At 35.2% G+C, this 22,724-nt stretch overlaps 1 protein-coding gene across 1 annotated transcript in view; it reads right to left on the bottom strand.

Annotated features, from left to right (window-relative positions):
• Positions 1-22,724, bottom strand: part of Appl (amyloid-beta-like protein) — a 45,605-nt gene extending 22,881 nt beyond the window's left edge. The window contains exon 1 of the mRNA XM_069052030.1: positions 22,564-22,724. Coding sequence (XP_068908131.1) covers positions 22,564-22,629 — 66 coding nt within the window. The 5' untranslated portion in view covers positions 22,630-22,724. The remainder of the gene's footprint in view (positions 1-22,563) is intronic.

Consider the following 22,724-nt stretch of genomic DNA (forward strand, 5'->3'; position numbering starts at 1 on the left):
GCAATAAGTATGCGAAGAAGTTTTTTACTTGTTCACCAAATCCTGTTTGTAGCACTGATCTTATTTATTAGCCCTAAAATTTATGCCGCAAAGCATGACATTTTCTTATGCGTTCCAAGACATATTCAATGCCTTTTGATAAACCAAATAATTTGAACTTTTCATGTTAAAATGAAATCGGCAAAGAAATCATAATGAAATGAGCCCTCTTTATAAATTCCAATCCTGTAATTCAATTCAACTGAGATTCTTTCATTACATTCTTGCAGAAAAACGTTTGGTAATAATATCGTGCAAACAGTGATATAGGAAATTAATATCATTCCATGATGTCTCCATTACTAAAGCAAATTGAGGTGACAAGGTGAATTTCCTTACGACGTGAATTGGCAGTAAAATTTCTGTTGGTGCATGTGAAATTCATTTTATGACACAGTTGTGACTGTTATTCTTTTTGTAAGTTTTACGAAACGTGTCAGAATGGTGGTAAAACATAATTGTTGCTAATACAACAAATAGATGTATTTTCAAGCCGGCCACATATTTTCAATTTTGAGATAAACTGACGCTCCAGCGATGCAATTGCAATGCTGATATGGTTATCGAGAATTTAAATAACAAATGTTTAAACCGTCATTCATTTTGATTTGAAAATAAATAACGTCACTCCGATGAAAATTCATTCAATCTGCTATTCGTATTATTTTATAGCGGCACGTATCTTCCACATCCGTTCAACCGGAACACGATTAAATTATGTCACTAATAGAAATCAAATAACGTATTTAATATCGACTAGCGACAAAACGTGAAATTCTGCATTGACTTTTACAATTATATTCTTATTATCGCGATTAAGTGAACCGAATTAAATTAACAAACGTCAGAAACACAATTATTTCTAGTTGAATGAACAAAATAATTCACCAATGTAACACATTTCTAGAGTAAGCTTCTCCTGGTTGATTCTTTTATATAAACAACTGGGGAACCGTGTGAACGTGTCAAAAGCATAACATGAGTTTTTCTGTTTTATCTTAGGGAATTAATCTAATTTTCTGTTAATCTACGTCGAGCACCTGTACCACGTTGAATGACAGAAAGAAGGGATGTGTAAAAATCCTCGTTCCTCGTGAACACGTCATGTTTAAGCAAAATGAACTTTAACTTTAGCATGTCGTGACAGTAATTTAGATTCGGCGGTGTTTATTACCTCCAAAAACTGATTAGAAATGTTGTGGGAGGTACAGGCTTGGTTTGTCTTTGCTTTGATTTGTTTCGGTGGTATCAGATGCAAAATAAAAGCCGCATGTTGCCACGAAACTCAACAATCAAACGGATAGACAATACGGCCATTATATAATTACGTTGAATAATCTGTAATTGTTTACTTAACGAGAGTTTGAATTTGATCCGAACTCTCAGAGGGTTAATTTATGCAGACGATCATGGTTAAATTTCAGAAATAAATAAGAATTGTTTAAACTGTTGTGGTTGTGGGGGTAACAAAAAACAAGACTGCACGTTGATAGTTGTTCAGCTCTAAAAGAGAAAACATGCTTTTAGGGGGAGCCAATTTATTGATTTCGAGCTCATGAGGGAGAAATATCGGTTCAGGAAGTTCGGCGTGCATCAATTTATGAGTAACAGGTAAATTTATAGCAAACACTGGTAAATATAATCGGCAATTAGCAGATGCGAACAAAATTACCAATAGCTGATTGGGACATAAAAGAATGAACTTGATCAGATTTCACCCACAGTTGGATGGATTTATGGTAACAATGTGTAAATAAAGCACATACAGCATTTTTTACTTTTTATAAAAGTTCATAAACAAATAAAGTCATTGTTGTAAATAAACACATTTTTAGGAAATTTCTTGGATCTTTGCTACTGACAGGTCTACGAGTAAGTGCGATGTCTACTTTTGTTTAATTTATAACTTTACTGAACAATTCTGGAAAGACTGTTGTCTATTTTTTGTGTTACAAGTCGTATAAAAATCTAAGACCCGGGTTGGAGAAATATTCTGTACGTAACGGGCCTTTCAAAAAATTGTATTCTAGCAGACTGTGGTTGCTTCCCTTCATTACAAACGCACGGCGTAGTTTCTGTTGGTATGCTTCACATTTCCTTCAGGGACATAACCTCACATTGATCAACATTTTAATATAAATTAGATAACTAACTTGGAGTAAAAAAACATCTTGTCTCACTACGAAAACCAGGAAAACTCTCGCTGGTTAGTTTTAAAAAGAATTGTTGTTTGCAAAAAGAATTTACACCACTGCTTGTTAGCTGAATAAATGATGTCTGATATTCATGGTTTGACAGCTGATGAAGTTAAGCCATTTGTTAATGGAACACCAAGGCATTTGAAGAGAAATTTTTGAACACACGTTAGTTTCCCTTCTTTTAAAACTCAATTTTGATATACCCCGTATCTCTTATCTATTTCCAAGGAAAATCTTACAATAGTAATCGACTACTTCCAATGTAGATATAAGTAGATATGAATATGTGTAGTTTAAAAACAGTTTTTCTCATTGATGCAAAAAATATATGCAGAAAAGAAAATTATAATAAAAAACAATTTACAGTTACTAAATTATTCTAAAAAGAACTGGTTGTTTTAAGTGAATATCTTGAGGAAGGTATATTGAACCATCAATTTAAATTAAAGAAATAAGAGAGATATGTGTAATTAGAAACAGATACAGAGCGCCCAGAAATGTGGTAGCAACTTTTACACAAAGTGTCACAAGATGGCACTTTCGAAAAGCCAAATTTGTTCAATCTTGCAACATTCAATTTTTGAATTTTTTCAAAAGAATATGTTAAGGACGTTTTCCGAACAATTTTTACCCCCGATTTGTGTACTAAAATTTGTCGAGATGTTGCTCGAAGGGTTCAGTTATGCAATGAGCATTTTCAATAAAATTTAAATTTGAATGTCTTACGTTTGACAATTCGTGACATTTATTTATCTCAATTTAGATAGCGGCGTTGCCATGCATAAAAAAGGTCTCTGTAAAAATGTGTCATCTTGCGGGACCAATCGAAAAACTTGCTACCACATTTCTGGGCGCTCTGTATATGTAGGTAATGGAACTGAAGAAGAAGAAACTATGTTCAAATTTAACTGAATGAAGGTGGTTCCAATTTAAACCACAATTACTAACTAAGAAAAACTGTCGAAAAGCTTCTATCAAATTTTATTAATTTTATTTATTTATTTTTTAAACTACGAGTATCAACATGAACGAACCCAATTCGTATTTCTTTCGTGAATTACGAAACCGTGAATGAATTGACCAACTGATTAGAGAGAATCCTTGAATTTCACCATTAAAACTTCTTACGATTTATTGACAGACAAATATGAAACCGGCATACCAGGCTAAAAAGAGAACACATCTTTCAGACGTGGCCTAATTCTACAGAAACACTGAGAATCTACACATGAATCTAAATCCTCCATACTATCCAGATTTATCACCAAGCGAGTTCAATTATTTTGAGCCAACGATTTTTTTTTCGTAATGAAGTTGCCAGACTGTATATACTTAGAAGAAGAATGTGCTGAACAATATCGTAACCACCATTGTTTCATTAATTTTGTGCTTCAATCAATTTCTCTAGTCAGATTCCGGTTCAAATTTGAACCTAACTCATACAATCAAAATTCTGTATTTAATGACAGCCAACAGTAAAACAAACAAGCTAAGCAATTTTATACTCTATAACGGGTGTTTTTTTAAATTTGGCGTCGAAGTAGGCGTTGAACTGTCGATTGTGAACGCACCATACAGGTTACGGATCACGGATCAGCTGTTTAAATCTTACGCTTTTACACGAGTGGTGCGCTCTCAATCGACTCTTCAACGCCTACTTCGACGCCAAATTTAAAAAAACATCCTTTAGTCTATATGAATCAAACTTCTCGTCTCCTGACGCCAAATTTACTTTTAGAATAACATTCTTTTTTAAATTAACGAGAAGCAACAATGTCAGAATTAATTTGACTGTGTTGATGCAATTTGATTGTGTTGATGCTTCTCTATGCTTAAGACGGTTCTCTACCTGTACATCTTATCACACAAGATGATATCCCCATGAATTATTAAAAAATTAAAGATCAGTAGAAATTTCTTTGCGGAGGAGGATATTTCCAATTGACCGAAACTAACAGCGACGATCCAATTTAGAACTTGAGATTCGATCAATTAAGAAAGGAAATAATCAAGTCAGCAAGCAGTTCAGTTTGTGTAAATATTTAAAGATATCAAATTAGATACTTAATTTTTGAAGAAGAGCAAACATAACATCAACGAACAATGCCGCCAGAGATACGCACGTTCTGCGTGAGCAGAATACGAAACACACGTTAGATGTATAGATATTGTAGAAGTATTTTTTGGACAGTGTGTTAAAACTTGAGTTATACATATTACCCCATCGCGACTGTATCTAATTCTAGAAAGCTCTTAAAAGCTGAGATAATTGCAATACTTACTATTGTTTATTGATTAATTCAGGAGAGAGACTTTATGGACCATAAAGAAAGCTTTTTTAGTGTCCCGACCAAGAAGCGAATGCCAGATGATGGCGATAATAAAAGAATAGATTCAGAAATTAACTGCGAACCTTGGTATAGTGCAAAGCTTGAGAATTTCTTAAAAAAAATGGATATAATTAAGGTGGTGAACGGTGATAATTTGTTAGGTAGTGAAAAGTTTTCTTGAGGGTGAAGAGAAGGCCCCTTCTCTCTAAACTGCTGACAGAAATCAATATCAAAGGCAGCATGACTCATGCCTAGCGTTCTGGCTGCCAAACCCTAAACACCCTGTTCCTCCATAAAATATTCCCTCAGAATGGAACATTTATCTCTCTCCAAGAACAGACACGTGAATCACTCTGTCTCATCATTTCACAACCTAATGCAAATTTTATACTTACGTGATAACATCAAGTCCAGGCTTTTTATTATTAAATTTGTTATGGGCTGAATCATGACTAAATTTGTTGGAAATATCGTATTTTCTGCGGAAATTTCAGTAAATGATATTGAAAGCTTACAGAGTTTCCCCCGCTGTCATCACCCCAACGTGAATCATAGTCTCAACACAGTACATAATTTTAATTTTCTGCGAAAACGATTTTTGTATGGAAGTGTTCTAGTCTTCATTTTTGTAGTTAGTTGGCGCCTTGGCGTAAGCAAGCCATCCTTGAAATTAATATAATTTTGGGAGTTAATTTAGTTTCCTGAAAGCCACTTCTCTAGTAAGTAAAGCTCTTGAAGTAATAATTCTCCCAGATTTCCGAACAACCTATACGTTCCGTTTGGGGGTGATGATAGTAATTTAGAGAAATAAGGGTGGCACTATTCTCCAGGGGAGAGAAACTCTCCACGACTGAAATGCACTTAACCAACACCACTTACTCACACTTCATTTATGTCAATATTTTGCACCCGGTCGGATGAAAAAAACTGGATCAAAGGCAACAAAACTAAAACTGCAACCCTCTGTCGGTATAAAATAGCCGAAGAGTACTTGCATTTCCATATATATTTCATGTCAAAACCAGAACAAGCGCCGCTATTTATCCTCGATATTAGCATAGGAATTTGCTGGTGGTTTTTGTGGATACACAATAAACTAGCAAAAATTATTGCCCGTTCAAGTACGTAAATTAAAATTACCGATAAATAAAACGTCAACGACTCAAAAATAAAACACACCGAGCTCAAACCAAAAAGACGACATGAACCAGTTAAGTTGGGTCATAAAGATATAATCTGGTAAAGCTCTTCATTGCTCGTATTTCATGGCGTTAATACAGCTTTTTTCATACACGTCGGTTCCCACATTGTCTCACTTTTAATGCCTTCTTTGTTCCGGGGAAGCGTTTTCCCCATTATTAAATTTCCATGTCGTGATAAAACATTTTTGCGATAGTTTCTGCAGAGAAATTAATTCACTGCGAGATAACTGAAGCCAGTTGATGAAGTAAAGCGACCTAGTACTGATAAAATACCGTCAAGTTTCGCATGGTATTTCCTCGAGAAGGGTGTAAACGACGAATGAGCAGGACACTGCTACAAATTGCTTGAAAACAATGAGTGTGACGCTAGAATGAAGCAAATGACAGGATTAAATATAAGAATCCTTGCTGTCAGTGCTTCTGCCTTTTCTCTCGTTTGTTCAAGCAGAGAATTTGAATATTTTCCAAGCTTTATAAAGATAATGTTCATTTATAAAGAAAAATCTCATTATTACAGTGGAATTTCTGAAATGAAAAACATACCCGATGGATAGAGTCAACAAATGAGGAGATTTACAATATTACGAGTAGCAAAATATCAAATAAACAAGTATTAATGATCAGTTTACAACAACCAATGGGGCACAAATAGAAACAACTCCCTTTGGAAAAAGTACGCCTTTAATACAATCAAGGCGCATGGCCTGGAATTTATATTTTTTCATTAGTAAAATATTTAAAATAGGTAATCGAGATTATGTATTATTGATATTATTCCTTTCATTACCCAAAAAAAGTCAAAGTTAGGTTATTTCTTTTCTCAAAGGATAGCAAATGGCATTACGCCGCAACCATAGAAGAAACTCATTATGGATCCATGTTATGGATGCTATTTAATTTGAGCAGCGCCCTCTAGGAATACTCTTTCTACTCACTTCTCAATGGTTCTTGATAAAAGTGTCTTTCACAAAAACCTAAATTAAAACAATTTTACAATCTTTAATCTTAACTCCAATAATTATGTTTAATTTCGTTACAAGAGTGTAGACTCGTTTTAATTAAAAATTTCTTGCAAACAATTTTGTCAAAAGATTATTACCTACTTGCAAAAGATGTTTTTTTAAAAATTAAGTTGTAATGTTGTTTACAACTGCGTGATTAGGATTTGGATCAAGGAAGAACGCAACAGTGTCATGCAAGATGAGTGGCCACGGATGAGCTTTAGTAGAACAATGAGATTTTGTAAAGGCTGCAAATAATCAAAATGGCTAATGAGTACGAGCGCTTGTTACTTCTCTGAAACTTATCTTTGCTAAAAGGGAATGGCAGTTTCATAATTGCGGTATTAAGACAAGATGACATCACGGTGATTACTTGACATTGTATTATTTAGTCTTGGGAGTGGCAGTGTTACTAACGCGGTGACGCCATAACAGGCACTGCACACACGGCATACAAAAATAAATTACAACTACCATTTTTTATTTTCCTACTTGTGGCTAAACTAACGACGTAATCTCACAGAGGTATACGTTCATAGTTTATTTATGAAACACGCCCACGTCTCTTCGTAAATTGTGGAAAACAGGTCAGGTTTTCAGTGTTACCACGAAACGATCACCAAAAACCCCCAAGACCGGTGCTCGGTGGGCCACGATCATTAATAAAATTCGTATCGCTTTAATTGCGTCATGACATAAGAAAAGTTCGCGTAAGCTGATACGGAAACAGTCAAAGACGTCCTGGAAGAGACCAAAAGCAGAAATAAAAGTAACGGATCCCTCCGAACTTAAACAGAAGTTCCAGTTCGGAACAAGTTCTTTGCTGGCGATACGAATGCTATCAAATTGGAAGGCGAAGAAAAAGTGGCCGGCCGTTGGTAACACGAAAAACTGATTTCTGCAAGTTCGCTTGAAATTGAGTTGATTTAAATAACGAGAAATAGATGTCAACATCGAATACTGTCAGTAATAATGTAAATCCACTTCGTGTAAATGGACATTTATTCAGTCAATTATCACCGAAAATATTTAATCAGGAAGGTCTCAGGGGTAAACTGACTACTCTAGCTGGCTTTACGTTTGTAGCTGAACACTCGTTATCAATAAACAATTAGAATCGAAGATAATACAATGTGGTGTGTTGCGCTTGTTTGGTACAGTATTTATTTTGCGTTTGATAATTAAAATTTTAGTCCGTCTCTGTGAAACGAGGAACGAACAGAAACGATAATATTGAATACGTGTTTACATTGACATTTCCTTGGATACAATGGTACAACACTAATCGATATTTACCATATAATGAAATAACGATTATATAAATATCGAGGAATTGGTTTATTCTCAAAAACACTAACACTATTATTCCTGTCAGTTCGATCGTTCATCATTTCTTGCAGCACCAGCAAATAACATTCAAAAATTACTTTCTTCAATCTGAACACTGAAAAGAGTTATAGATACAATGTTGTAATGAGGGTTCAAAAAAAGTTGTGGTCAAGCAGGTCATCTTTTTGGTTGGCATGGTTTGACATTTCCTTCAAATCATCATGTACTGTCGCGAGCAAAAAAAACTGGTCGCCAAAATCATGCTTTGACACAATGGAAAATACTCCATTGTAAAACGGTCGTAAATATCATAACCTATCATCATGTTGTATGACATTAATTGTGATTTTTTTCTCATTTTTTTGACACTTTGTTGACATGGGCATAATCAGGCAGGGAAAAAAATTTTAATTTGTGACAATCTAACCAAATTTTGAAATGACATTGACGACCAGAATTTTTTGCTCGCGACAGTAGAACTAATAAAACCATGAAAACTCTTGTTGATTATTTCTAAAACGAACTGTTTTTGCAAAAGAAATAATTTACACCACTGCTTGTTCGCTAAATAATTGACTTTTAACAGTTTTAGAAAGATGAAGCTACACCATTCGTTAATAAAAGCGGGGTACTAAACCACACATTTTCTTGAAGTATTGTTTTATTTTCATTTTTTTGGCTAATCAATTTGTTGTAAGCCCTCTCCAGAAGTTTTAATTTCACCGTCCTTTCTTTGGTCTTCATTCTCCGTAGACTTTCCATCGTCACTACCTCTCTTTTGAAACGGCGTGTACCTATGTAGTGAACTTAAATCGTTCTAAACGAATAAACACAACCTTTTCAATTAGTTCAGTATATTAATTAACGAATTCTTCACAATGTACCCTCATTGCAAGTCAAAGCCTTTGGGCAGCACAAATAAATGCAGTTTATAACATTTATATATTCATTCGGTGCGACGATGTGGTAAAATGTGCAAATTTATACATTATGAGGACAAATCTGAAAATGTGAAAGTCAGTGGAAAATGGGAAATTAAAGAACTAGCTGTGAAAATGATAATTTAGAAATTGTATGAAGTGTATTGTTTTGCTAAAATTGCTAATACAGCTTGAATTTGATAACTGAGAAAATTTGACAGCGTATTCCGGAAGAGGAATAACGTAGTGTTTGGAATGGTCAGATCAGTCTGTTGGGCCTCGAACATTGATATGCTGTATACAATTGATAACTAAAACCTGGCTAAACAATAATTCATTCTGGAGAATGAAACAATGAGACGTATATCCGTAATGCCAAGCATGTCCAGCACTTCCATTCTGGCTGGGCGGCTTTGTTATCTAGCACTTGCATTGAACCGCAATTTCGGAAGGCAATTGTATTACAACTACGTAGTTAACGTATTTCGACAAACACCATAAATAATTTATAACCGGCCGATTCGCAAATCCACTTAGTGCAAGTGTAATACGGTTAATAACCACAAAGTATCCTCGCAAGTACTCGAAGCCATGGAGCTTTTAATAAATTTTAAAAAGAGGCCAAAACCTCACTTCATGTTTCGCGAGGCTACGAACCAGGCTGTATTATGGTTTCTAAAACTTTCAAGTAAGTACATAATAAACGGTTACATACTCCAATAAAACTAAAACTTGCAAAACTTGGTTTTAAATCGCGCAAAAAGAGATAAGTTAGAAAATTTTATCGAGTCGAGATTTTAAGTCGAAAGTTTGAGACGGTCTGAAACGTTTGTTTCAAACTGTCGTCACTTATTCGGCGAAAATACCGTTCGCTCTGCAAAATAAGATTTAGGGCGTTGCTGAATTAACAGTAAAATAATAAATTAAATTGCTTTGTAGCTACCCTCCAACAAGAACACTTAAATTTGTTAAGTAATGAAATCATGGGGGCTAAATGGAAATAATAATTATGTCTCGCATTTATGATCTTTGTTCTTGTAATAAAAACACCAAAAACTGAGGTTTGCTGAGCAAAAAGGGATTCTTACTGCTGAAATCCAGTACACGTTCCATTAGTAAACAACGCGGCTTTTATCAGTAATTAAATTTAGACTATTATATGGTCTGCTTTGACATCTTTCAAATACATAACCTCACTTTGATTATTATTTCACTGTAAATGAATCATTAATTTAAAGTAAAAACCGCCGTGTCGGACTAAAAAACACGATAACTCCGGTTGATCAGTTCTAAAAAAACGTTTTTGCAAAAGAAATATTTCACATCATTACTTGCTCGTTTAACAATAATGATATGGTTTGACAACTGATGAAGCTACTTCGTCAGGCATGTGAATAGCTGAGAAGTTTAGTTCATTAGCAAATAATCTAGAGATTATTTTCGTTGGATTCTTTCGGGATTAGATTACTTAAGACACCGTTACCTTTAAAAAGGTGTTAATCAGCAACGTCTAGTAGATGGATTTCATCTTTCCTCACGAGATCATTAGGTTCCACATATCTTCGTGTGAGCTATTTTTAGTAACAATGTAAACAAAACGGAAATCTTATCCTCGGTTAAAAATAATTAATGTAGTATTCATAAAGAAAAAAAAAATCATGGAAGTTCGGCAGTCTTTGGCCTTTTTGTTTTTACACCGAAATATCAAAATTTGATTTGGTTAAATAAATTTTATTAATCAAATAATTTTCTTCCAACAGTATATTTTATGTTTCATTTCATCATTAATGTGACAACGAGAACATAATGACAATTAATATCATACAACATGTAGGTTATGTCCGTTTGACAGTAGAACACTTTTCATTGTGTCAAAGAATGACGTTGACGACCAAAATTGATTGCTCAACGCTGCACAAAGCTGAAGGTGTTTTCTTTTTAAAAACAGTAAAAAACCCTAAAATCCAAATTTCTCTTGCCACAAAGGGATGTAGGAGCGTTTACGCGTTGTGGAGAAATAAACATTGATAATGGTAGGATGTAAGAAGTGATTTAAGAGATGGCGCTGCCGTTTTTAAATCAGTAGGTTGTTAGTTGTAACAATGTAGCAAGTTTAGAAAAGAGTATAAAAGCAACAGAGAACATGTTGCCTTTAGTTTACCGGGCGAATGTGCGGCTAACACTGATAAATGTAGCCCTAGCTACGGGCAATGAACGTGTTATCGGCCCCAATATAAATCACAACCCTCTCTTTTATTCTTTCCTTCTACCCCTCGATCTTAAAGGGTAACTAAGAATCTAGTTATTCAACTAATATCTTTTTGCACAAGTCTCCCTTAAATTTGGGGGAGTCTGCTACAATTTATTATCAACATGCAATCCCCCAAAGTTTACAACAAATTCCGACTGCAAAAAATCCTAATTGTGTATCCGCAGCGATACATTTATAAAGTACACAAAATGCTGAAAGCAAAAGTGAGGGTGCGATGGAAACCGGCTGCGTTTTATTGCGCATCATGCTGCTAAAATTACCATATTCAACGGAAAAACGGTTTTTCATACATCGCAACCTTTAACCCTGTCTTTATTTTCGGCCACAATAGAATCAACATCAACATCGCTTCTTCCTTCCGCCATTTTAATTCTACTCAGAAGGAATATCATTCGGCGACGGCGAACAACAACAAAAAATCCTGATCGATAGTTCCAGATGAAATAAAATTTTCTTGTGAAAATATGGAACGAAGAGGACAACGTCTTGACTCCAGTCCTTTCTAATTGGTTGAGTTTCGGCTGTAATCACTTAATCACTTTAATGCTGCTCTCGTTTTTGAACAAATATTTGCTCTTCTGCATTACGATTAAGATAACGAAGGAGAAGTCAGACAGGAAATTCTGTATTTTTTACCAGCGAGAGATACAACAACAAGACCAGTTGTTTTACAAAACAGAGAAACGAGGTGAATTGTACGAATGTAGTATTGCAGGAGATATTTACCGTAAAAATTAATTATGCAGTTTTAATATCAAATTCAGAATTTCCGGAAACGAGTGAATTGCAAATGAAGCATTAGATGGCGTCGCAAACTGTTGCTTGTCGTTATTATTTCCGATGAAATTACTTTTTTTATTTGCGATGCAAATCGTGTTTTTATATTTAGAGGGCATCAATGTAGATTTGTCGAGCATCACGATGTTGTCCGTAAAGTTAATGTATCAATCTCGTCTGATGTGCGTCATAAACTTAACCTCACAAAAGAAGAATAAATATTCCATGTAATATCTCAATAGCAATAGTATAGTGTGCAGGGTATGAGGAAGCCGTCCAAATAACTCTGTGGGGCGAAAAAGGACGAGCCATTCTGGTCCGGGTCCAGGAAACATTGCCCACATCTCGTCGCCATGTGAGGGGTTATAGGTTCTAACAGTCTTATAAAACACTCGATCGGTGTCAGCAGGGCCGTTAACCAAAACGATTCTCAAGAACATGTTAGTTGCACGAGTCGCCGGCGAAATCCTCCACATTCAGACAAGTTTCAAATTTATCCTTGCAGGACATGATGGATGCGAGAAATTCGCTGCTGAAATGTAAACAACCGAAGAAATGAAAAATACGTCCCCAGAGGACTGCACACGTTTTAGGTTTGTTGGCTTTTCTTTATCTAATAAAATAACGTCATGATTTTTCATATAAACAAAAAACGAAATTTAAAGCTGACACACATCTGGGATTAGGTGTGTAAGCTTTCGTGAGGTGGGTAAATCGTTTGTCTTTTGGAGCGTATCCAATCGAAACGACAATAACTCTACACCTCAGGGACGCCTGACATTAACAATCAATTAAGACTGACAAGAAAATCTCAAAATATTGCATCGCGAGATCCACATCGAATTTCTTCCATTCGATTTTATTCGTTCTTTCTTAAAATATCTTCAACTCTTCTTCCTCTTCTTTTACCTCAATGATGACGTCCAGTCGTGGCTACAAAGTGCTTTCTTCACTGTTACAACTGTTTTTCGTACTTTTAAAATAACGCAATGTGTCATTATTTTTATTACTCTCGTCGCACGTGCAACAAATGCAATTTGTCTGGCACAATTTGAATAAAAAACTGCTTCTGTTTGTTTAAACTGGTGCACGCACAAACAAAGCAGTTACTAAACCAAACGAACATTTTTTTTCTTTCGTGATGACATGAAGCATTGAAAAAGTTTAAATACAGCTCAGTTTGCAGTTCATGCTTGTCTCAATTTGGTGATGGATTTCGATTCGAATGATTTTCGTCGACGCCTCAACGGAATGTGAGGTGAACCTCATCAAAAACAATTGTTCTTCTAACTTGTGTATGCTAGACAACGCCATGTCGACAATACGGTTCTTAACGGGCGGAAATAAAATGGGATTCACAGAAAGATCACGTACACTAATAACAGGAATTAAGAGATTGGTGAAATTGCAGTCGATATCAATCAAGACGTAAAAAATACACCATCTAGAGGGAAAATGTGTTGTGGAGTCGAAACATGTGGTGTTTTGACGTAGTCGTAAGTGGAGTCGGTCGTTCAGTAACACCTTTTGTAATGTGCTGCTGCAGTCCACCTACGATGTCTCACGGACATGCAAACTGACCCTCTCTTCAGGTAAACGACCTGGTTCTAGCATAATAAGCATATGCTGCCTTCCGGCAGCCTCACCAGTTTAAAAATCACTTAATCATGGCCTATTTCCACTGACAACATTTAATCTCCAATAAAGTCAACATTTGCACAACTTGAGTATTTATACAATTTTTTTAAATAATGGGATTATTTATTTTTTAGACTTGTGTGCCACATAAAAGCGAGTAATCGTTCGTGGGCGTACAAAACGTTTCGAAATAAGATCTACTTTGAAGAACTTTGTCCCATTTGATACACTTACGTTTCCGAGGATTTAACAATTTCTTTATCTTAGAAATTCGCTTGATTTGTTACATATTGGGATTTAATCTTATAAAAACTTGAAGAGACGGTTAGCGAAACGATCTGGCACTTCAATCATCGTCGACATGTACTTGCTTTATGCATGACCAAACTAAACTCTAATAAATTAATTGGATGATACTGCCAGAGTGAATTTTTATAAAGAAACCAGCTTGTTTCCAGCGGCTTCCCTCACGTGGATGTTAAATAAAAAAATTGTGCGGTAATTATGTGTTTACGTTGTTCCTAAAGAACCAAACTATCTAACACTGTAAGAATTTTGGAAATCGGTCCAACGGTTCTCGAGTTTATCGAGAACATGACAAACATACAAACACTCGCACCAATACTTTTCTATATTTGGAGAAATGGTTACTGTGAGGCGGATGATGAGAAGCTTCTATGAAAAATGAGATGAATTGGAGAAAAAATGAGTTTAGAAGCACAATCCATGACAAAAATGATAAGTAAGAGATTTGAACAATCACTCTGTGCCCAAACTGGAAAGGTTTGATGTTATAAATTAAGTTATGGCAGATACGCTGGACAGAAAGTATCCATAAAAGGTGACAATAAAAGATCCCGCTGTATCTATTAAAAATGACAAGAAACTAACAAAAGTCACGTATCTACTGACCGTTTAACCTCTGCAAGGACTGATGTTTAAGCATTGTTAAAACGGATTCTGAAACTAGTAGGATAAAGGAATAAAAAACAATTGCCATTATTGCTAATGGAACTTTTATGTACATGTTCATTACCATGTTTCGAAAAAAATTGGAGCTCAAAACATTGTGATTAGTTCAGCAAATAAAAACATTATGGAATAACAAGTATACGTTTAGAGATAAATTTAAATTAATGAAAACTATAACGTCTGCATTAAGTGTTAATTGCAGAGACAATTACACAAAATGATATTGAATCAATATTCAGACGTGTTTTCGTGTTTCAATGATTAAATAAAACAGTCGGTTATAAACCACCACTCTGAGAGAATATGCATTGCTGCATTTCCAACAAAGTGCCAATTTCAAGTTGGATGTTTTGCAAATATGTACTAGCTGGATCTTGCATAAACAAGGAAATGTTGTTTCTAACTGATAACACAGTTCCATCACAAGTAACGATTCGGAAATTATCTGCACAAAATTTGTTTTATTGGTTTTCATTTTGTACTGGGCACTTGTCAAATTAAATCGACAGTATTGTATTTAAAAAAAAGTTTTATTGAGCAAAAATAATAAATGTCCATAAAAATAATAAACGTTCAGTGAGGTAAATAAATATGCAGTAAATATTATATAAATGTATAATACAAAAAATGTATGTTGGATAGAAAAATAAACGTTCAATAAAAATGATAAATGCTACTGAGCATTTATTATTTTTTACTGTTGTACAACTTGCGAGCACATGTTTTCCTGTCCACTTCATTTCTGCTTTTCAATGTGCAAAAATTAATTCTCTCTCATACAAATCTTTTTTGATGGTCCTTTCCGGTATTCTTAATACATATCATGTCAATTTTTCATCCTGAAAAATTTTATAACAAAACTTAGGAGAACATTTCAAATCAGATCTAAACTGAAACTTGGCTTAAGAATTTCTTTATGTACTTAAAAACTGAATAATCCGTATTACAATAAAACAGTCAATAAAAACCGACAGTTTAGTTATTAAAAAAAAAAAGAATATACTCCTTAATTATTCAGCATTTTTTACTGAACAAAATAGAACTGATTATTGAACGCTTCACTCGCTTCACTACAATTCTATCAATAAATACTGACTCTGAAATATTGAATCGATGCAGTTACGAGTACTTTTACCGAATACTGCACATTTATTATTTTTACGGTGCATTTATTATTTGTAAATATGCATTTATAATTTTCACTGTGCATTTATTATTTCTAGTGTGCACGTTAGGATAACACTATTGTGCACTTTGGCTATTTTCAGTTTTCCCCAGTGTTAAATGTTCAAAAATTAATTAGCCACCGATCATTCCCATTTTTCCCGAACAAAACAGAATTGATTGCTGAACGCTCTATTGCCACCCAATAAAATATTTAGAAAAACGTCCCGACCTTCCTCCAGCTCGAATTTGTACCCCTGTTGGTTGAAAAGAGAAACGAAACCAAATAAACTGTAATTAACAACATTGTGTCAAATTCGTGAGACCACGAGAGAATATGTTCGGTCTCTCGACGTCCTACCTATCCAGTAAATTTCTTGTTCACTTTGACTTAATTTACTTCAACAAATTCCAATCACGTACTCTGTTCGGATTCATTTACTACTTCACAGACTTTTTCTAACTACGCACAACGTTTAATTTCACTTCATTCACCCGAATTTGCCGATACAAATTCAGATTTTTACAAGCGTATCTGATTCGGAATCAGTCGCTGCTTTGCTTTTTGCACACAACCTTTCCAACATATTTAATAAAGAAAAGCCGTTTACCCGCATTTCAGGCGCAATTTGATATCCCCCTGTTCAAATTTTTCGTAAATAAATCTGCTTCCAATTCTGCTTCTACCTCGATGCCTCTCCCAAATAAAAATCGTACTTGACTTAATTTCATTGTTTTAATGAAAATTCCAGTTCAAACGCTTTTCCAAGCTCACGATTATTATTGTCGTGTTAAATTGGGTGGGCGGTGCGCCTACACCCAAAGAACCAAGCGACGCAATTGACACCTGGTTCCTTCCATCATAATAGGAGTCTTGCCTTTAGAAGACGACACAGATATTCATCTAATTGCTTCGGATGCTGAACAAGGAAACGAGCTTCCAAGCCATACCTCGCTCATAACTGTTAATATTCGAATGTTTCGTTGTGGACTTTTATTTCTGTACTTCATTAAATGTTTGTACGCTTAATACACAACTGTGACACTGTTGGGAACGAAACGGTAGGATGAAAAAGCAAGAGAGAAGAAACAAGCTTGGTTTTTTATTATTTAACACACCCACGATACATTTTACCACAAGAACTTGTTCTCGTTCTGTAAAAAAATAATTTCTGCGTTAAAAACGTGTGTTCGTGAGAAAACTTACGCTCTACACTCCACGAATTCACCATTTCGGGTGAAAAAAATCCACCTCATATCCCAAGTACCTCGTGAAACCTTAGTGGAAATCGATATTTTCCGGTATTTCATTTTTCATTCGTCTCCTTGAAGACGCTGTATTTTCGGAACAAATGATCATTATAGGTCACAATCAAATAGAGAGTTCAATAATCTGTGGAGTTGCGTGTCATGTTACAACGAAGCCTAGTACTATCCCAGGAAATTTTTCCCTCAGCGATACATTTGCAGCAAACCACAACCTAATGAGTGACACGTGTTTGAATAAGCAAGACCCTCTAGTTCTATCGATTCGCGGTGACTAATCCAAAGGGTTTGGATAAACCGAGCACAATCGGTATAAATGAAAATTTTCTAAAGCTGTTGTCTCGGGGGTGACATTAATATTCAAGTAACGCGGTAGTCTCGTAAAAGTAACAATTTTAGTATCACAACCCGATACTTTTAGTAGGAGTATACGGCATTTGATTTAATTAGCATTTTATCCGGAAAAACAGCAGTCTTAAAATTTTACCGCTCCCGAATTGAGGAATATAAACTTATTAATAGGATTAAGGGACTTGTAGTAAGAAGATAATACAAATTAATAACTTGGAGATTTTAATGAGTTTGTAGGTATAATCAATTGGATTCGCTCCACGATCCCCGAATGAATTTAAACCGAGACTGCTTTACGACAATAAAGAAAATTTTGGAAGTGCAGTCACGATTTTACTGATACTGCCGGACCGATACTTATCAGAAAATACCGTGGCAAACCGAATAAAGCACGCCGGGGAGACCATCGAACAACAAGCATAACGCCATCCAGAATTTCATTTTTCCAAACGAGAACCACACTTTTGTTTGCGGAGGGAGGTCCATAATTTATGTCTCGCTGCATGCCGCTTTATTTTCGATTTATGGCCAACAATAACGGCCAAGCAAAAAACATACTGTTCAAATCAATTTAATATGGAAAACGTGTGCTTCTAATTTCGCCCGTTTCCTGTATCCCCTCCGATTTCTTTGATTTAAACGAATCGCAAATGAAAAATCGTAGATTTGGGCCGAAACACCCTCGCTCCTACCATCCACAACACCTAATTATTAATGCCCCGTTTAGACTATTTCGCCTAATTGTAATGCCTCGTCCGTAGCCGTTATATCTACTCTGCGTTTATGTACTTGTTATAATAAATATGCAAACGCAAATTTTGTGTATCTTGTGCAGGTACAAAACCGGAAACGCAATCGAAGCAACATGCCACGAATATATTACATTTTTTGTCCTCACTATAAATTTTTGAATAGAGGTGTCTCGTGAAATAGCGTTTTGTTAGGTGAAAATCTAATAAAACCGAATTAAATACTTCCATCGGGTTGACAATAGGACTCGTGACACTAATAAATTTGAAGGTTTTTTTTGTCTGTTCTTTCGTAGGATTTCGTCCGGTGATCTCTTATAATAGTATCGAGACAATTTCGATGCGTCCTTAGAGGATTTCCCATTATCCTGGAATTTTCTTATTCTTACTCTAGTGAACCGTGTCAATGTCAGGGGGCAATTGCCAACTAAGTAGAAAATGGAACGGGAACGACTTCTACAAAACTTCTCCCTGCTTCTACCCCCACATAACTATTTTACGCCCTCAGAGCAGTCGTAAAGCCACAGCATCTGGCTAATCTTGTCGTTACTATTGTTGATGGTCAAATTTACACTGAAACGGGGAATTTCCTGGCCTCTGACTTTCGAGGGTCCAAGGGACCGAACTGTAAATACAGACGGATAAATTCGACTCTTTGGCTAACTTGCCGGACGCCAGACAGTTCGAGTCGTCATGCAAGAACATTTCCTACGACGAAAATGTCTAACGTACCGTCTCTGTCTTTGAATATATTAATATTCTGTCAGAAGTTTGTGCGTGGGTTCTGCACTAATCGATTCTTTCAAGTCAAGTCTTTAATTTTCAAATCTCTTCAAACAAGTTTAAAAGGGACGTCTTTTGGGATATTTGCACAGGATCAGATAAATCGTGGAATTTTTGATTAAACCGGAAATAAGATTTTTCCGTGATGTAAAATATTTAGAGTGGGCTAAATGGAGTTGATTCGTCATTGTTCAAATTTGAAGGGGATAATTAAAAACTGGAAGCTTTTCAAATGGTCTCAAATATGGAAAATATTTTTGCTTGCAACACATTATTATTGTTGATGTTGTTAGTTTGGTGTTAAAAAAATCCAAATTTAACTTTTGAATTGTTTATTTGCATATTTATGTACATAATCGAAACTGCTTTGCATAAATACACTAAACTGTATCAGCTGTATTTACTGACATGAATTTGGATAGACCAAAAAGTATACCTAGTGCAACTATAGTGCCACAAGCAATTATTTTGGAAAACAATTTAAAACGCTAAATTAAGACAATTTATTTATTTATTATGTCAGTTTAACAAAATATTAAATTATTGTAAAAGGTTAAAGCTGAATGATACATTGGTATAGGCACGAGTCTGTTTATTAAAATGAATCCTAGAAGGGATAACGTTTGGTGTTTAACAACACAGTTCAGAAGCTCTTAAAAGCGCCAGATCATGTCATGACACTCAACACTCACGTATGACAAATACAGGGGTATTAAATCGGTTTGTGGAGGGGTGCTGAAGTCAATAATCCGCCGAGTACACGTCAGTGATATCGATTCGTTTGGATTTGGCAAAATGTCAAAAATATTTCCAATCAATTCACACCTACAAATTAATGAACATGAGAGATACTTTACCGAAGAAACTGGACATGTATTTATTTCAAATTACACAGTCAAAACAATTTCAAAAATTTTGACCAGTAGGTTATTTCTTACTGGCAAAGCATAATCAACTCTGACTAGCTTTAGGAAATTTGTAGGGAAAGCGCTTTAAAAGTTGTTTTAATTGTAATATACATATCGCGCGTTCAAATGAAATCCTGGGCTGGGAAGGCGTTGGAAACCGTCAATTGTTGTGCTTTTTTACAGCGTGGATTAATTGGAGCATGTTGACAGCTAACCTAAAATTTAGAGCCAAAGTAATCTTTCTTTTTTCTTTCTTTGCAATGCTTTAGATTAAAAATAGAATAGAAAAATAGATTCTTATTCTCGAAGCTAATATCTAAGGGCACCCTTTGTTCAAAACAAACATGTTCAATTCTGTCCCAATTAACAATAAAACGGCGGGAAATTCAAACTTTACACTGTTCTAAACGGTTTACTTTTTCCAACGCCTACTCAGCCCAGGATTTCATTTGAACACTCGATACAATGCGATCAACAAAAAAAGATATAAGGGGCGGCTGTGGAAAAGCACTTCTGAAAACTGGTGGCGTAGCTTCAACCACGCTTCGATGAAGAGATGTTTTGTCGAAACTCCACCCAACAAAGTTGTGTATGGCAAACCTAGTCACCATTTTCGTCTTCTCATTTCAAAAATTGGTTTCTGTCGTAAATATTTTGTTCTCGAATGAAAATCATTGTTTAAATAAATTTCAAGTAAATGTCAAAATTCACAGTGACAGTTTATTAAGTTACGCCGCACGTTTGCAGAAATTTTATTATCCATAGCCGCCCTTTATTTTATTGTATTTCGCGTTGAAAGATGGACCGGTGAATTATATTGGCATGTTGAAAAACAGAAGGAAGATCTTATTACTTATGTAAAAAAGTAACATTAACGATATTCTCTTCTTTCCCGATTTATAACGACACAGACTTACTTCAAAGTCTTAAATATTGCAAAAATCTTTTAATTTGAAGTCTAAGCATTATACTCAAGATAACACAAAACTCATTCTTAGGAGAAAATGTCATCAGAATAAATTAATAAGGGATTTATTACTCCTGGATTTTCCTTGATTCTTCTGGGAACTCCAACTCTGCGAAATCGAATCAAAAATACATTAGATACACTGAATCCACCCCTTTTTTGATGAATATTATAGATTTAAATGTTTACGCAAAACCTCGATATAATGAACGTAATAATTTAGAAGTTCTTAATATTTAAATTGGATCATCAGCACTTAGTAACCAATTGATTATTCCCAAATTTTAGAGTTTCCTTAGTCCTCCAATTCGTCCAAATCTATCGTTGAAAACGAATCAAAAATACATTGGATACATCGAATCCACGCATTTTTTAATAAACACTACAAGATTTAAATTTTTAGGAAAAACCTAAATACAATGACCGTAGTAATTTAAATGTTCTTAATATTTAAGTGGATCATTAGAACTTAAAATAAATTAATAGAGAATTTATTATTAGATATCAGATTTTCTTTGGTCTAGCGGTGAAAACGAATCAGAAATAGATTACACCAAATCCACCCCTTATTAATTAACACTATAGATTTAAATTTTTACGCAAATCTCAATATAATGGATGCAATAATTCTGAAGTTTTTAATGTTTAAATTTATGTCCCATTAGTGAGGACCCCGGGGCTCATTTAAAGCGGTATCTGTGTTACTCCTTCCATAAAAGAATAACATCCCTGTAAGCAAAATCAACAAATTATCCAGCCAGAACCAATAAATCTCCGGACCCTTCTTGCCTAAGACGCTTAATTTTTTGCAGGATTGCAGGATTTCCAGATAAAGTTATACCGAGCAGGTCCGAACTCGAAAAGAGCCAAATGAAAATAAAGTATTCGTTGCAAGTCTAAATTGAGGTAAAATTTTGATAAAGGCCGTGAAACGCGAGATAGACCGTCAAAACAATGAAATGCATTGTACGACTAAATGCCGGAAACATGAATGCAATTTATTGCGACCGTTTAAATAAGCTAAAAAGCCGTTAATTCTGCCCATTTTGACAGCATTTTGCAAATCACCCGAGACCGTTTTACACGCAGAATTCGCTGATTACTCGATGCATATTTAAGTAGTCCGTTTTAATTAACAGTTTAAAACGGAAATAACAATTAACATTTCACGTTGCAGCGAAAATGTGGAAAAGGGCCCGTTTTCCGAACAATCGATGCGGTCTCGTTCCGAGTGCACTCGGAAAATGTAGGAAAACGTGAAAATCGTGAAATAATCGATGGTCGATGGTCTTGCGATGACACCAAGACGATGACAAAGGAGGCGGCATGTGTTCAATTATTGACATAATGGTCACCTTAAAAAAATAATAAAAGCTGTCACAATACCGCAGCTGGCACTTTTTTTATAATGCCGGTTCATATTAAAAACTGCGCACCTGTTCCTAAGAAGAAAAAAATTAGTTGCGGGGTGGAACTAAGGCCCAAGTCAGAAAATATGTCGCGTACGTGTGACACTGTCAAGTGGCAAGCTTTCAGGAGGGCATGGAAATTAGTTCGTTTTCAGTTTCAGAAGTACTTCCTTCAGAATGTACACAAACAGCGGGAGAAACGAACTAAAAATCGATGTTACCTCATGCCGAGTGTTCGGTGTTTAAGTTCTGCAATAGTGCAATTTAATTGGTGGTGGGGCAACTTACCGAGGCATCATTTAAAATTCCACTGGACAGAAATAACACACAAATAAAAGTCGCAAAGGGCAACATTTTTGGTGGATTTCTCACCGAAAGCACTGCACTAAAACGCGACTCTGCTCCCGTTGGGTGGATTCACGACTGACACCAGCTCCACCTACCAGGAA

The sequence above is a fragment of the Tenebrio molitor genome, chromosome 6 (assembly GCF_963966145.1).
Source record: "Tenebrio molitor chromosome 6, icTenMoli1.1, whole genome shotgun sequence".
NCBI classification, from domain to species: Eukaryota; Metazoa; Arthropoda; class Insecta; order Coleoptera; family Tenebrionidae; genus Tenebrio; species Tenebrio molitor.